Here is a 17992-nt window from a genome sequence, read left to right as displayed (position 1 = left end):
ATTATGGTCAGCAAATAGTTGAACACTAGTCCAGTAGCTACTGTAGTAATGGTAAGCAAATAGTTTAACACTAGTCCAGTAGCTACTGTAGTAATGGTAAGCAAATAGTTTAACACTAGTCCAGTAGCTACTGTAGTAATGGTAAGCAAATAGTTTAACACTAGTAGCTAGTAAGTAATCCAGTAACTATTGCAGCAATTAGTCTGATAACCGTCTAATAACCAATAATTAGTCCAGTGACTAGTCCACTAAGTAGTGCAATCATAAAGATTGTTAACTAATAATTAGTCCAGTAACTTTAGCGCAGTGGATATTTAAATGACCTATTCCAGTAACTAGTGCAATACATGTACAGTACAGTATGTACAGTAACACAATAAGTCCTAGTGCAATAACTAGACCAATGAGTAGTCTAATAACTGTGAGTGTAGTACAGTGTGTGTACTGGATAACAAAGTATTGTACCACAGTACATATTTAAAATGCATTGATGTTGCCATTGAGGCAATTTCAGAACGCCACCCTAATCTTAATTGCGTTTATTTTTTAATAGCATTGATGTTTTTTATCTGTCTTTCTCTGCATGAAGTTGCAACTCTAATAATCATATATGCTTTATAATGTTCTATACAGTATATGAGGAATTTCATTTTGGATCGATACAGTAACAAAAGAGGAGAGTTTATCTATGCACGTATTGTTGTATAATTTGTGTCTGTCTGTAAATACATTCTGTCCAAGACAGCCTTTGTCTCCAATGTCTCCAGGTTCTCCCTGAAAAAAAAAGAAAACACACAAAATGACAATATATCAATTTCAGTCAGATAACTCACAAATAGATTGAACAAATATTTATTATAGAATGAGAATAAAAGTGCTCATATAATATTTCATCTTGCTGTTCGGCCCTGCTACATTTTTCTCCATATGCAGCTCGGCACAATCATCATTAATAACACGCCAGGATATCGCCGCATTCAACCCTTATTTTGAAGATCCAAAACACTGCGACCGGATGTTGTGTCAGCTTAATGGTGTGTGTGTGTGTGTGTGTGTGTGTGTGTTGTCGGATCGATTGTTATTGTTTCACAAGCCGATGAGAAGCATAGGCCGGCACCATTACTGCAACCGCCAAGGCTCTGTGCAATAAGCGTTGTTTTGACCAATGAAATGCCGCCTGGGAGGGGGATTTGGAGACTAAAGTGACTGAAAGCGTGCGTGCGCAATCAAGATGGCGCAGTCCAGTGTCTCTAAGCTAACAACAGATAGCCATCCGAAGCTAATGTGAGTAGTCTTTCCACTAACACACAACACATTTATACATCTGAATACGTATTTTGGCAGCGTCACTTCCCGACAAATAACGCAGGCTATGTTTTTTGGCGGGGAAAACGGTTAAGAGCAGGGAGATAGATAGGCTATACAATAACACCCCCAATAGCAGAACCCTCCGGTGGTGCTGGGGTGGCGGTGGGAGCAAGCAGTACATAACGACACCAGGAACGCAGGAAATATGCAGTCTTAGGTGAATACGTAGGTGAGCTTAAATACGCTGCCCAATTTACAGGGCAGGATGATTACCTATAGTCAGCGTACGACATGCAGAACACTGAATACATCCCTCGAGTATATCCGACTGAACGAACTCCGCAAGCTACGTATCATTTGTTGAAAATCATAATACAGACAGATGCAGACAGTTATACCTTCAGTTCTGTTGGACCTTTGGCATAGAGCTTGATGCCTTTCTGACCAGGGAAACCAGAGGGACCACGTTCACCCTGGCAACAGCAAAACAGTCAGATGTAAAACTGTGTTCACATTAGGGACAGAATGTATTGGTCAAATGCACTTCTAACTGTACGATACCAGGAGAACCAAACCAAACCGACTTCTGATTCTTACTACAAGTAGTGTTGACAGTGAATTTAGATTTAGTTTAGTCATAGTCTTTTGAATAAATTGTCATTTACTTTTAGTCAACAAAATCAACACTAGCTACAACCACTGTACATCCTCAGCTATCGTCAACCCAGAACAGAACAGAACAGAACAGAACAGAACAGAACAGAACAGAACAGAACAGAACAGAACAGAACAGAACAGAACAGAACAGAACAGAACAGAACCTTTTGTCCTCTGGGTCCTGGAATTACTGGACTGGATCCTTCCTGACCCTAAAGGGAGACACACAGCGCCCAGTATACACAGATCACACTGCTGCAACACCACCCACATATCAAAAACACTTGGAACTTAATACATTCTGACCTGAGATCAGATTCTAACGCACAGAAGAATGGTGGTTCTTTAACGCATTTTGACCTGAGATCAGATTCTAAAAATGTCTTAAATCCTGACAGTTTAAAAAAAATAGCAGATCTACAAGCTCATAGCGCGCCACCGAGTGGCGCGCTATGAGCTTGTAGATCTGCTATTTTTTTAAATAGCTAAAGCACAACATGATGCTAACCCCAAAATGGGTTAATATCGGAGAACAAAGTTTAGTCAGACAACTCTTTGGATTGAAAATATATATAATAATTCAAATAATGATAATAATAATAATAATCACAATCGTAATCATAATTGTAATCGTAATAATCATAACATATTGAGCATGAATATCAAAAGGCACACGCATAGTAGACTGTATACATTGGCAATCAAGAGTCTTAATTCATTCATTCATTCCCTGTAAGCATGAACAACAATTATAATAAATAAAATCTGCCAAATAGATATAATTAATTAACAGGGTATGAAATAGCCAAAAAAAGGTGGCGATGGAAGCGCAAAGAATACCAAACGACTCGCCCCTTTACCAACTCACCCCTTTACCAACTCACCCCTTTACCAACTCACCCCTTTACCAACTCGCCCCGGGCGTACAGCCGGCAGAACTTCGCCGCCTGGTATTCCTAAAGTAACCTAAGTGAATTATGCTTAAATGGTTAAACCTAACCTTAACCTCAGTAAAACTATGCCTAAATCTAACCCTATACCTAAACTTAACCTCAGTAAAACTATGCCTAAATCTAACCCTATACCTAACCTTAACCTCAGTAAAACTATGCCTAATACCGACTGTACCTGATAACAAAGCAAGACACAATCACAAAGCAGCCGTGACTGACCTTTTCTCCTGGCAACCCTGGAAACCCTTCAGTTCCCTGGAAAACACAAACCTTTATCAATGACTGGGTGATACGTTGCGTATAGTTGATAGCATATACAGTATCAATGCACACACCGTAGCACTAGCAACTGTAAAATGTATTTCTAAATCATGGGGAAGTAGTCCCCATGCTGATACAAATAAGTCAACTAAATGTAAAAGGATCACCCTGAAAATAAATAACACCCAGGACACAAGGTGAAAGTGAACAAAATATTAAAATAGAATAATCAGGAATATGTGTGCTTGCAACTACACCTTAATTACTTTGTTATGTTGTAGTATCCTGTATAAACAGGATAATGCACTCTGACTGAGTCAGAGCATTGTCCCTTAATACAGATTTGCGTGTTATGTTATGTATTTTCCATAGAAACCTGCAAAACTAGAGAGTATCTGATCGGCCCTTATTTGTCATATTCGGACATATTATCGGCAAATATGCCAGTCTAACCACCGATCCGACACAGGGTGTAAGGAAGGGGTTGACACTATGCCAGTCTAACCACCGATCCGACACAGGGGGTAAGGGGTTGACTCTATGGCAGGTAAATAAAATGTTGGGACATGTGGAGTTTGCTTTGGAGTTGCCCCAAACTGCAAGTGCACATTTGAGTGAGGAGTCTGCTATAAACACAACACCAGATATATAGCTAGATAGCTATAAACACAACAATGAGATCACGACACTGGTATCGGTATTCTGTATCGGCTAACACAGAAATTGAGCTATCGGGATCTGATCGGAAAGCCATGTCCCGAAATCGGGACATCGCTGATCAAAACGCAGATCTCCGCCAGGCTGGGTTGCCTACCCAGGGCCCGCACATTTCTGCTTAAAGGTATCTGCTTAAATCTGAATGATACATCTTGATCACATGACTCCAGAGAGCACCAAACGTTTGCATTGTTTGCGGCAGATCAAGAATGATTAAGAATAATAAAGAATCATCATACAGGACGTCCTGGGGAGCCTGGGTGACCCTCAGGTCCAAGTCCACCGGGAAGTCCAAACTCTCCCTGGAGAACAGATCAGTTAGTTAGAAAACACTCCACATCATCCAATGAGAACAGATCAGTTAGTTAGAAAACACTCCATATCATCCAATGAGAACAGATCAGTTAGTTAGAAAACACTCCATATCATCCAATGAGAACAGATCAGTTAGTTAGAAAACACTCCACATCATCCAATGAGAACAGATCAGTTAGTTAGAAAACACACTCCATATCATCCAATGAGAACAGATCAGTTAGTTAGAAAACACTCCATATCATCCAATGAGAACAGATCAGTTAGTTAGAAAACACACTCCATATCATCCAATGAGAACAGATCAGTTAGTTAGAAAACACTCCACATCATCCAATGAGAACAGATCAGTTAGTTAGAAAACACTCCATATCATCCAATGAGAACAGATCAGTTAGTTAGAAAACACTCCATATCATCCAATGAGAATAGATCAGTTAGTTAGAAAACACTCCACATCATCCAATGAGAACAGATCAGTTAGTTAGAAAACACTCCACATCATCCAATGAGAACAGATCAGTTAGTTAGAAAACACTCCACATCATCCAATGAGAATAGATCAGTTAGTTAGAAAACACTCCATATCATCCAATGAGAATAGATCAGTTAGTTAGAAAACACTCCACATCATCCAATGAGAACAGATCAGTTAGTTAGAAAACACTCCACATCATCCAATGAGAATAGATCAGTTAGTTAGAAAACACTCCATATCATCCAATGAGAATAGATCAGTTAGTTAGAAAACACTCCACATCATCCAATGAGAACAGATCAGTTAGTTAGAAAACACTCCACATCATCCAATGAGAATAGATCAGTTAGTTAGAAAACACTCCACATCATCCAATGAGAATAGATCAGTTAGTTAGAAAACACTCCATATCATCCAATGAGAATAGATCAGTTAGTTAGAAAACACTCCACATCATCCAATGAGAACAGATCAGTTAGTTAGAAAACACTCCACATCATCCAATGAGAATAGATCAGTCAGTTAGAAAACACTCCACATCATCCAATGAGAACAGATCAGTTAGAAAACACTCCACATCATCCAATGAGAACAGATCAGTTAGTTAGAAAACACTCCACATCATCCAATGAGAACAGATCAGTTAGTTAGAAAACACTCCACATCATCCAATGAGAACAGATCAGTTAGTTAGAAAACACTCCATATCATCCAATGAGAATAGATCAGTTAGTTAGAAAACACTCCATATCATCCAATGAGAACAGATCAGTTAGTTAGAAAACACTCCACATCATCCAATGAGAAAACACAACCCACGACTGTCCAGTGCAACGGGCTCTCTGCACACGCGCCATTTTGGCATAGAGTTATAAAGGATATAGAGTTATAAAGGATAGAGTTATAAAGGATAGAGTTATAAAGGATAGAGGGCGGTACAAATTGAACCAAATTGACCCGTAAGCGTCCATTTGTACACACGCTCATAGTTATGGGGGTCTTCGAAATGACAAACAGTTTGACAACCACTGTACACTAAAAAATGGAACGGAGCCTTATAATTTGTATCATCTGCGAAGGAAGTGGGGAAGGGGCCCGGAAGTATAGGATGAGTTCTTCTATGTGTGCATAGAGCCCGTTGGATATGTGAGTTTGATCTCATATCAGACCTGATCTCCGTCTCTCCCTGGGGGACCTGGCTCTCCTTTGATTGGTGGCAGCAACGGAAAGTAGAAGGAATCTCCCTGGAAACATGACAATAGTAAATGCTTTTGTTCCTCTTCTGTTCAAGTTTAACAAATTGCAAAAGGGGCAATACTCAACCCCATAGTATGAAAACACTGACCCATATTGACCCAAAGGGGCAATACTCAACCCTATAGTATGAAAACACTGACCCATATTGACCCAGTATGAATGGAGCCAAAGCCTCTTTTCACAAGAGTCTGTTGGTTTCACCAACTGCTATTCGCACGCACGCACAGTCACACACACAGTCACACACACACACACACACACACACACACACACACACACACACACACACACACACACACACACACACACACACACACACACACACACACACACACACACACAAATAGAAAGAACAGAATTGAGACACATACCGTAGGACCTCGAAAACCTGGAATACCCTAGAAGATGATAAAAAAAGGATTAGCTTAACTATTCACTCAGCTTCTGGCTGCCAATTAGCATCAAACTATTACTTTAGTTTTAGATTCCTAGATCTTTTTTCTTGTGGCTTTCGCCTTTATTTTATATTTTTGTAATGTTTTTATGGAGGTACAGTACAGACAGTAGGCTGACAGGAAAAGGGGAAAGAGATGGGGGGGAAGACATGCAGTGAGGGCCGTCGGGATCGGGAGTCGAACCCGCGGCACACTGCCAGACTGGACTACCAGACAAGGTGCCTGGACCGCTGAGCCATGGCCCAGGCCAGATTCCTAGATCTAGATCTAGCTCAAGATTGAAAAATCACACCCGTGTGAAGTGAGTGGTGCAACTCCATGTGGGGGTCCCTGGAGGTTCCAGACCCACAGGACCACAGCCAGGGTGCCGGCCCGGTTCTGGCGAGCCGCCCCACGTCCGAAACGGTTGAGAAATGACAGAGTTACCGTGTGGGGGTCCCTCTACTGTACTGTACTGTACTGTACTGTACTGTACTGTACTGTACTGTACTGTACTGTACTGTACTGTACTGTACTGTACTGTACTGTACTGTACTGTACTGTACTGTACTGTCACTGTACTGTACTGTCACTGTACTGCACTGTACTGTACTGTACAGGCACACCCAAAATCATCATATATACAGTTAATATGTGCGTGTGTGTTTGTGTGTGTTAGGTTGCGCACAGGTGGTGAAAAACTACCATGCTATTTTCGTGCTCATAACCAGCCAGGCACCCAGGCAGGCAGCCACACACATAGCTCTGTAAGGGACCACTCAAAAAGCTTTAGCTATAGAGCGCCGCAGTCCCTCCCCCTTTCAGAACAACGAGTGGCCCAGGAAATGAAAACGCAATGCATTTCCCCATAGGCAGTTTTCATTAAATTTATTTAAAGACCTTTTAAGCGTCGTACGAAGCCAACTCTTGTCGTGACAAATCATGACAACACACACAATATTTTGGACCAAACAAATAATTGGCCCGAAATATTGTGTGTGTTGTCATGATTTGTCACGACAAGAGTTGGCTTCGTACGACGTCTGTCCGCCACCACGGAAATGTTCAACCGGGTCGTCACACACCAGAACCAGATGAGGGTCCAGTACTTAGTATCTAATCATAACAGTCACTACAACCACAAATGTCCCAATAAACTATAGCTAGCCCATGGCCACCAAGTTTTCTGCGCTCTGGGAGAACAGAGCAGCTGAATTCTTTGTTTTGATTAGGTGTGGAGTGGTGGTGCTCGTTTGAACGACGGCTAGAAGGCTGTTTCAACCAATCAAGATTGCTTCCTCGAAACTATACCTGTTGTATAATGTGACTTACCGGCAAGCCGACTGGTCCTTGAACCCCACTGAGCCCTGAGTATCCAACGTCACCCTGAGACAAACAGAGGCGGTCAATTAAACAATAATCCACCCATAAAAATATAAAATAAATACAAATGTGGATTAAATTAACCTACCTTTGTCCCATTGCATCCTGGGACTCCTGGCTTACCCCTGTCCCCTTCACGTCCCGGTATACCCTATACGAGGAAGATAATTCATCGTCATTTTATTTTTTATTGTGTCGTACATTAACAGTCTTGTATGGAGTTGTACTAGAAATGTACTGAAATTCTCCAAACTGTTGATAAATACTTCAATCAATCAATCAATCAATCAATCAATCAGATTCTCAAAGATTACAGTAACTCACCGATTGTCCTGGCGGACCTGAGAATCCTGGTTTCCCTGAGAGACCCTGTTAAAAAAACCCACATCTGTTATGGACAGGTTTTTAGTACAAATGACTGGAAGGCTTTTCTGGTTGTCTTTAAAATGGAGGGAAAACATCATCTTCTAGTGAGTGACTGTGACGACATTGACAAAATGATATCACGACAATTAAACAGTAACATTGAATACAGTTAAATATTATCAACAACATTTAGTACATGTATACTAAATGGTTTATCATAAAGCCACAGCGCAACTGCCCTGTTTGTTGTTGCTTTCAATCACCGAGCCATTTCTACTGAAACGTTATGATGTTGTCAGATCTGCGAGGTTAATAATAATGTTTAACAGAACAGCTATATCTTTGTATCTCTCGGCACAGGCTTTGGAGGAGCATTTATGGGTATCTGTGTCCATCTGATCGCCGACCCCTCCCACCCTGCCAGCTCTCTTTTCGCACCCCCTGCCCTCATGGTAAGAGACTCCGGTCTCTAAAGTGCAACACCTCCCGCTTTCAGAACAGCACTTATCCCGAGGCTGTTCGCCTCCTGAACGCTGACTCTCTTTCCACTCGCACTTTACAGCGTCGAGCTGCTTTGTAAGAACGCTGAACTGCGAGGAATTGCTATTTATTTACCATGAACTGTAACGTTGCATTCTTCATCGGTCGATTATTACATTTATTGGTCTCTCTGTCATGAATTGTAACGTTTTGCATTCTTCTTATTTATTGGTCTCTCTCATAATTATAATGATATAATTATAATAATACATGAAACAGATGTTTGTACTTTTGTATCTTTTTCTACTGTCTGAATATTGTGATGTGAATTATGTGTCTATTTGTGTGTCTGTTTTTAGAGCACTGAGTCAAATTCCAATCAACTCTGTTGACATGGCGATAAAGTATAGCATCTTGTCTTGAATCTTGTATGTTGTTAGTCAAACCAAATCATAAGAGTATAGCCTATAAGAATGTTTAATGATCTTCTTCTTTCGTGTATCATCCTCAAATGTCCAACTCGGTATCGAGTAGCCACGCCCTAGTCTCTGGTCCCACGTGGAAGAGGCCGGCCTCCGAAGGAGGTCTGTACAGTAGGTACAGTAAGTACAGTAAGGGGGCAGGTGTTAATTATGTGCTCGGCAGACTGCTCAGCCAAGCCCCACCTCTTCATTAATGATCTATACACTCTCTACCTAATAATTCATTTAAAGATGCATAAATATAATAAATATTTCCATCATCAGATTAGAATAAGTAATAATGTACAATGCACATTGACGCCTATAGGCCTGTCAATAGGCCTGTACTGTAGGCCTATTGTTCAAGCAATCACAGATTGCAGCTTGCAAGAGGAAGATAAATGACTGGATAGGGTTTTAAATGACAGAAGCTGACGGGTCATTCTATTTGCTAGAAATAGTGAAACGTGTAAAGGTTTGGGAGGAGTCATTATATTAGCTATTATACATTGAGAGAATTTACCTTGAATTTTTTTCCCCTCACACTTCCCTCCTATACTTGACTTGTTGTTTCTATTGAATCCGCACTATGGTGGGGATTTCACCATAGTGCGTTCAACTCATTTGGAAACATTGGGCGCAGCAGGGTGTCGATAACCAGAGCTTCAACTTACCCTGGAGCCTTTCAGTCCTGGTACACCTGACAGGCCCTGGTCGCCCTATAGGGAGACAAGCACACGTGACATCACACCCAACCACATGACAACAACACAGTACTGAGAAAATATCTAAAATGGAAGCACACACATCTAAAAAAAAGAAAAGTTGATGGGTGCTGAACAAAAAATATACATACACAAAGAGGATCAGGAACCAATTCCTTTTTTTTTTTTTTTTCTAAAAATTTTTATCCCACGATTTTGTAACCCATTTTTCACCCCTGTGTCAATTATCTAATGTGATCCTGGGCTCTACACACCCTCCACCAACCTGGGGAGAGCAACGGACTTGAACTCATGCTTCCTTCATGCTTGAGTGTCCAAGTTGCTCCTTTACACCTGACAGGGGGGAGTTTCCCAGGTTGGACGTAGCGCGTGGAAGGAACACGTTATTCCAACCAGTTCCTTTCCCCTCCATCAGGCGCCCCGGCTGGCCAGGGGGAGGCAGTTTAGAGACCAGGATTACTGCATGTTTTTTGTGAGGGTACCTACCCTATAGGGGACACGGGGAGAACATGCAAACTCCACACAGAAAGGCCCTTTCGCCAACCCCCGCCTTCGGGTATGGGCACTGATGACGCGGTGGAGGAAACACGCCGCCAGCACCCACAGCGCCCCGAGCGGGAATCGAACCCAGGACCTTCTAGCTGTGAGGCGACAGCACTACCAACTGTGCCACCATGCCCCTGGGAACCAATTCCTGATGAAGACCCGATAGGGTCGAAACGTTGAATCGTCTAATAAAATACGACGTCTGGGAGCTTAAGAACGGTGTGCAGACGGACATGCTACCTTCTTTCTGTAACAATCTTAGAGTATATATATGAATAGAGACGGCATCCGAGTTCTCCTTCCATCCACTTGAATTAAGCTGCTCTAAAGCGCATGAGGTGATTTCACTCCTCCTTCCCGGGTAAGAACAGAGTGCATTCTGGGATGGATTGGGCCAAATCGTGAACGCTCTGGCCGTTGACTATCATTGCACGCGCTCACGTATGAAACGTGCACGTGTCATCATGAACGTATGTGCAATGATATTCAACGGACCAGCGCTGGCCCAGCGCTGCAATACCACATTCCATTTGGCCTCAGGGTTTCCAGGGTTTCCTCTCTATTAATATATACTCTAAGTCTAAGGTAACAACACATTACTGCACATCTCATTTGTTATAATATAATACAATTATGTGTGTGCCGTGAACTGAGCGCCGAATCTTATCATCATGAATCGTCATACATCACACATTCCGTGCTCAGCCAATGGAATCATTTCCCTTTTAAAGCTGGGTATGAAATGAAATGAAATGAAATGAAATGAAATAAAATATAATATACCGTGGGTCCAGGGTAACCAGGGTGACCCTCATTTCCTAGAAAACCAGGAGGTCCTGCAGTCCCTGGGTATCCTGGGTAGCCCGGTCCACCCTGAGAGAGAGAGAGAGAGAGAGAGAGGTTAGGCAGTGGTTCTACTTAAACCTTTTTCCTAGTCTGCATTTATAGGCAGTCAGTGGCGGCCAGTCTTTGTATTGAGTTTGTGCTTGAAATGTACTGTAATTCTACAAACCGTTTCAACCAATCAATCAATCAAACCACCGGGCTGCAGCCCAAAAAAAAAAAGATGGTTTGAAATTGTTATATTTTTGCAATCCAATTGAAATCCAATTCAAGACTTCAAGTGAAATTTATGTTTAGTTATTGTATATGTATTATGGTTAAACATTGAGAGCTTCTGCTCTGCTGTCTGCACTGCAGACATGAGTGATGCTGTGTTGTGGGGTAGCTGTGGAAAGCCCTAAAGCCTGCAATGCAATTGCACAGCGATCTGTCCGTCTGTCCGTCTGTCTGTCTGTCTGTCTGTCTGTCTCTTTCTTTTGGGGGGCTGGGTACCTCAAAATGTATAATGCACACAGCAGGAGAATAATAATAATCTTTGTAGTGTTTCTATGTTGTCTGCATGTAAAATATGTTTATATATCTTTTTTGCTGCAGTACTACCAGTCTGCCACAAGAGGGCAGCACACACCAGACCAGATAAATACAACCAGACAACACATTAGTAAGAACAGGCACACTAAAACCCAGGCCAGGACACTCATAAAGCATAGCATTCAACATAAATAACCAAGGGTTCTATACAATCTTTTTTTTAATATATTTTTTATCCCACAATTTTGTAACCCATTTTTCACCCCCGTGTCAATCATCTAATCATTAGATGATTGACATTCTAATGTGACGTTCTAATGTGATCCTGGGCTCTACACACCCTCCACCAACCTAGTCCCCATATATGGGGGACAATGGGAGACCAACCTAGTCCCCATATATGGGGCACAAGGGGAGAGCAACGGACTTGAACTCATGCTTCCTTCATGCCTGAGTGTCCAAGTTGCTCCTTTACACCTGACAGGGGGGAGTTTCCCTGGTAGCGCGTGGAAGGAACACGTTATTCCAACCAGTTCCTTTCCCCTCCATCTATACAATCTAACAACCTAAATGAAGGAAAACTAATATATTATGATGGCACGGATGATGTGCAAATTCAGTAGTCGGAGGCGCTGCTGTGGTGAAGTAGCCTAAGATTTAGACTCTTTTGTACATCTACGTACAAGAGTCTAAATCTTAGGCTAGTGGTGAAGCAAATTCAACTTTGGTGACCTTTGGCGTGTGTGGTTGATTGTTGACCCCAGTTGGCTGTCCTTTGGCTGTAGTTGTCCTTGTAAGCCAAGTTGGAGGAGAACAACAACCCTATCAAGGTTACCTTGCCTTAGCATACTGTAGGTGCAACTTCCCATTGGCAGCCCTTTCATCCAAACAGAAAAGTCCTATCTAATTGTATTAAACAATGTCAAACTCACCAACATTGCAGCTGTACGGAAAGATTGAATTATCCTCTTTCACTCTGTAACGGTTTTGTTTCATAAAGATCCACCGTAGACAACTAGACATGTTCCTTTCAAGAAATTCTGTGCAGGCTATTTTTTCCTGTGTGTCAGAGTTTGGGAGTGATGGATATCACTCAACTGCCCTGCATCGTACCACCTGTTTTGAATTTGCACATAATGCAGGAGGCAGCAGGAGGTTGCTTTACTAAAAAGGAGTGCTTCCAAACTCCAATGCACTCCAAAATCACCCGCGAGGAATTTAACAACAGGAAGTATAGCTCATGACAAATCTACAGTGGGTTTTTATGAAACAAACACTTTGCAGATAGAAAGAGGATAATTCAAGCTTTTTGCACAGCTGCAATGTCGGTGAGTTTTACGTTGTTTAGTACAATCAGATAGGACTTTTCTACATTTACATTACCTGTCATTTTTTTCATTTTATATTTTATATAACTGAAACACTCATTATCATTGTCGATAATATTCTGATGTTGTCATATACAAAAAATGCCTAATAAAAACAGTACTAAAAAAAAGATAGGACTTTTCTGAATGGGCAATGGGAAGTTGCACTTACGCCAGGGCTCCACTGGGCGCGTCTGCGTCGCGTTGCGTCTCCGACGCGTGCGTCAAAAAACGAACCGGTTCAATTTTAATGGTGACGGAGACGCGACGCAACGCGGGGCGTCGCGGGCAGTGGAGCCACCCTTCATTGAATAAAAAGGGAACATTCTGTCACGGTGACGCTGACGCGACGCAGACGCGCCCAGTGGAGCCCTGGCGTTACTGTATACACTTGCTGGCAAAATAGCCGCGGTCTGAATATCGTCAATTGAGCAACCTTTACGTCTAAGCAACTATAACTACACCAACACACAATTATTATTTCCTGAAAAATGTATATTTTTAATGAACAATTTGGAGTTTAATAGGTGGTTTCTGCCCGACAGCAGAGATATATCCGATATTCCGAAAAAAATACATTATTTATTGTGACGTCATGTGCATTTCCATCTGCTCACCTTGTCACCTTTGACCCCGTCACACTGACACCTGGACGTCCCACTGCAGACGCACTCCTGACAAGAGACAAGACAGGGTTAATGTGAGTATAGAGTTAATACTCCTGACAGAGACAAGACAGGGTTAATGTGAGTATAGAGTTAATACTCCTGACAGAGACAAGACAGGGTTAATGTGAGTATAGAGTTAATACTCCTGACAGAGACAAGACAGGGTTAATGTGAGTATAGAGTTGATACTCCTGACAGAGACAAGACAGAGTTAATGTGAGAGACGCACTCCTGACAGAGACAAGACAGGGTTAATGTGAGTATAGAGTTAATACTCCTGACAGAGACAAGACAGAGTTAATGTGAGAGACGCACTCCTGACAGAGACAAGACAGAGTTAATGTGAGGGAAGCCGGAAGCGTCTACACTTCCACTAAAACAACATTGATTATTGATGCGCAGCAGGCGTGTGGACTCTGAGTCCAGGTAGTTTGACTCAGGCAAGGTGTGACCTGTTGTGCATTACCATAACCACACCAAAGGGTCACCATGCAACTCCTTGTGGTCCAAACGGTTGCAAGGAGTTAACACTGAAACCGTCTTGACTCTTGACCCTTTGGTGTGGTTTGGGCCATTGAATTCCATGCGTTGAATCACTAGGGTCAACGTGGGTCACACCGCAGGGACAACGCTAAAACCGCCTTGACCCTTTGGTGTGGTTAGGGCTTTACAGTGTCCTTGACCCTTTGGTGTGGTTTGGGGCCATTGAATTCCATGCGTTGAATCACTAGGGTCAACGTGGGTCACACCGCAGGGACAACGCTAAAACCGCCTTGACCCTTTGGTGTGGTTAGGGCTTTACAGTGTCCTTGTGAAAGACACTGGTCTCCTAACAACCATCAATGTGTCCTTGCATTAAAGACACACAAAAAAAACCCACATAAATATGTCCTTGTGTAAGACACTTGTCCCCCGAAAACCGGAGACACCCAAACAGCTATAGCAGAGCACAGTGTTCTATACTGTGCAAAGGGACTCTTTAGGAATTGTGGGTTACTTACAGGCTTGCTTTGATTGTGACGTGAGATTTCTCCAATTTGGTGCAGTTTACCATTATGGTAAATGGTGCATTTATATAGCACTTTTATCCAAAATGATTTACATAGATTGTGCATCACATTCACCTATCGATGGTGGAGGCACCTGCACATCGGATGCAATTAGGGGGTTCAGCGTCTTGCTCAAAGACACTTCGACACTATAACTCTGGGGGAGCCAGCTGGGCCCGGGATCGAACTGGGAAGCTCGTGGTTCCTGTCCAGGCCGCTCTACCGGCCACTCTACCCCTGAGCCACTGCCACCCTGTATGTTTACCAGCAATAGAATAATGATATGACCTTCTCACATGGTTTGGGGGAGGGGAAACAAAGTGAACTGACCTACTGTGAGGTATTTGTTTGGTGAAAAGTTAAGGACAGAGTGTGTCACTGATATTCTTTTTTAACACCAGAATAACGTAATGTCACTATTACTGTAATGTCACACACAGCCACTGGAGGCAGCTTGCACACCCCAGGAGGTTCATGTACTGTATAGCACAGTTTGGGAATCCCAGACAACAGACAAATATTTATACTGTATGTCAGAGGTTTGGAAATATGAGAACACATTTATTTGGTTTTCCGTGGCATTAATCTTAGTTAGACGGGTGACTGACAGCCCATCACTTGGAGATTCTATTCTATTCTACAGTATATTATGGGTGGGCCGTGTTGGGTCAGACCCAGTCAGTCACTGTCGTAGATAAGCAGTTAGACAGACAGGTATGGAGACAGCACTGAATGGGAGAGGCAGACACAGATTAACAGATTGAAAAACAGACACTGTTTGGGTTTAAACACACATGCAACACTGACTGAGAATCACGGACAGATAGAGAGAGAGAGAGAGAGAGAGAGAGAGAGAGAGAGAGAGAGAGAGCAAATGAACTAGAGAAAGATATAGGCAGGAAGTCTGGGAGAGATAGAGGTTAGGAGAAAAAGAGAGAGCTAGGTCCTGTCGGAACAAACAGCTGTTGTTTAGCGGGATGTGAGGAATGTGGCTTCAATGTACAGCGATGTTCAAATACCACTGGATATTTAGACTGGAGAGATGAACACAGATAAGATGCTTTATAGATAACATTATGCTCCAAACTTTAGAAGAAGAAGCGTTATGTCGGGGTGAATATGAAGAATGCATGGTGCCCAGTATACAGTATACGTACAACCACGACGGAGTCCTGGGGAGACACCGAGTATGACCACACTGGTAGAGACACTTTGACCAGGACGGACACCACATACATAACCTGGGACATGTTTGTGTGCATGCGTGACGAGTGCGCGTGCATGCGCGTGTGTGTGTGTGTGTGTGCATGTGTGCGTATATGTGTCCACACATGGGGGTATGATGGCTGCTGTTGGAGCAGCTGAGATGATGTGATAAGATACAACACATTGAAACACACCAGCATGCCCTGATTGGCGGGATCGCGGGTAAAGGTTTTTAGTAGAACGACAACAAAGGATGAACATGAGAGAGAGAGAGAGAGAGAGAGAGAGAGCAGGGGGAGCAGGGGGAGAAAGAGGAGGCGAGTTGCGGTGAGGAGAGAAGGAAGGAAAGAAGGAAGTTGGAGCTCAGAGGAGAATAGGAGGACCTTGTTTAGATGTTGGAGAACAACTGCCATCACATCACACACATGCAGGGAGCTGTGATGTGATGTGATGTGATGTGGTTCACATGATGCTCCTACTTCACGAGCAAACATTTACAAAGTCAACGTGTACATAAATGTTCACATTTCAAATATAAAGTGCTCACCCAAGGTGCCACGGATATTAACTTTTAGCATATGCGGCAGGGTATCGGCACAAGTGCATTCTGAATTGTTAAATAAAAAATATGTTTTATCCGAGTGCCAGTTTCTCCGTTCTTTTCAGCCATAATTATGCTTTCAACTATGTGCGAGTGTGATCGGTTGGGAAGTGTATTGGAACTCTGAAACACTGGGTGCGTTCGATATACAGTAGGCAAACTGACCGAGTGACCGTACTGACAATACAAAATAATAGGCGATTGCGCTCCAGGTGTACCCGCACGTACAAAAAGCTAACATGCATGGCAGCTGTGGGGTCCAGTGTTGTTATCGTCGACTAAAACTATGGCTAAAAATGTCCGTCGACTACCTTTCTCCACTGACGAAAACTAAATGGAAACTGAATGAAAACTAAGCTACGATGACTAAAACTAAGACTAAATATACTGACAATTTCGTCAACAAATAAAAACTAGACTAAAATGTTAGGAAGGGACTAGTGGACTAGGTTGCATGCTGAAAATAGCAGATCTACAAGCTCACAACGCGTCGCAGCGCGAAGTGTAAAAACAGTCATTACGACGGCATCAAGGCCTATGATATTTAGTGGACTAAAACTAGACATTCCAGGTGACTAAAATGTGACTAAAACTAAATGAAAACTATAGAGTATGCACAGGCATGATTTTCCCATCAGGACACGCCCTCCTCATCTAGACTGAGTGGCAAAACATTGAGCAGCATGTTGGAGTGTTGGAGTTTGGAAGCGCTCGTTGGAAATCTGTTTCTAAATGTCACATAATGCAGGAGGCAGCAAAATGTTGTGTTATTCAAAACAAGCTGCCGACTGTAGAACACTGTTTTGCACTGAGGTGTTGTACAGTCCATCAAAACAGAACCATGCATGGCGTCTTTATTACAGCTACAATCCCTATATAAATTGAGCCAGAGCTCCAGAATTGGAACGTTAATTATGATTTCAGTGTGCAAAACCTTAAACCATACCTATATTAGATTGTTTTCACCATGAAACTTCCCCAATTGAGTACGTACACGGTGACAATGATTTATTGTATTACAAATTGGACATTTTTAAATATGCCAAATGAGGCATTATGTAGGAAAATATGCAATCGAAACAATAATCGAAAATATGAAAAAGCTACTACTGTGGAAGTTATCATGTATTAATTTACTTTAATATAGGTGTGGGAAAAACTAGACCTATATTAAATTGTTTATAGGAAGTAAATTAATACATGATAACTCTTCCACAGTAGTAGCTTTTTCATATTTTCGATTATTGCTTTTTTTTTGGCTCATGGACTAAGAACCAAAAATAACTGAACCGGTTCCAACCGTGTGTCCTTCTCCTGGTGCAGAGAGGTACACTAGATTTTGGGGTGTCTGATGTGGTGAAAGGTTGACATTTCCCATGTCTTCCA

At 42.3% G+C, this 17992-nt stretch overlaps 1 protein-coding gene across 1 annotated transcript in view; it reads right to left on the bottom strand.

The window, feature by feature from the left end:
* Nucleotides 1-17992, bottom strand: part of LOC308321254 (uncharacterized protein) — a 77891-nt gene that overhangs the window by 51643 nt on the left and 8256 nt on the right. Inside the window, exons 3-15 of the mRNA XM_080772093.1 lie at nt 13700-13756; nt 11125-11214; nt 9745-9789; nt 8088-8132; nt 7852-7914; nt 7713-7766; nt 6318-6344; nt 5859-5933; nt 4136-4198; nt 3138-3173; nt 2130-2177; nt 1707-1781; nt 730-774 (exon numbers count right to left, since the gene is read on the bottom strand). Of these exons, the coding sequence (XP_080628219.1) occupies nt 730-774; nt 1707-1781; nt 2130-2177; nt 3138-3173; nt 4136-4198; nt 5859-5933; nt 6318-6344; nt 7713-7766; nt 7852-7914; nt 8088-8132; nt 9745-9789; nt 11125-11214; nt 13700-13756 (723 nt within the window). The remainder of the gene's footprint in view (nt 1-729; nt 775-1706; nt 1782-2129; nt 2178-3137; nt 3174-4135; nt 4199-5858; nt 5934-6317; nt 6345-7712; nt 7767-7851; nt 7915-8087; nt 8133-9744; nt 9790-11124; nt 11215-13699; nt 13757-17992) is intronic.

Source organism: Protomyctophum bolini (assembly GCF_963924005.1).
Source record: "Protomyctophum bolini genome assembly, chromosome: 9".
NCBI classification, from domain to species: domain Eukaryota; kingdom Metazoa; phylum Chordata; class Actinopteri; order Myctophiformes; family Myctophidae; genus Protomyctophum; species Protomyctophum bolini.
This window is presented reverse-complemented; position numbering and strand designations above follow the sequence as displayed.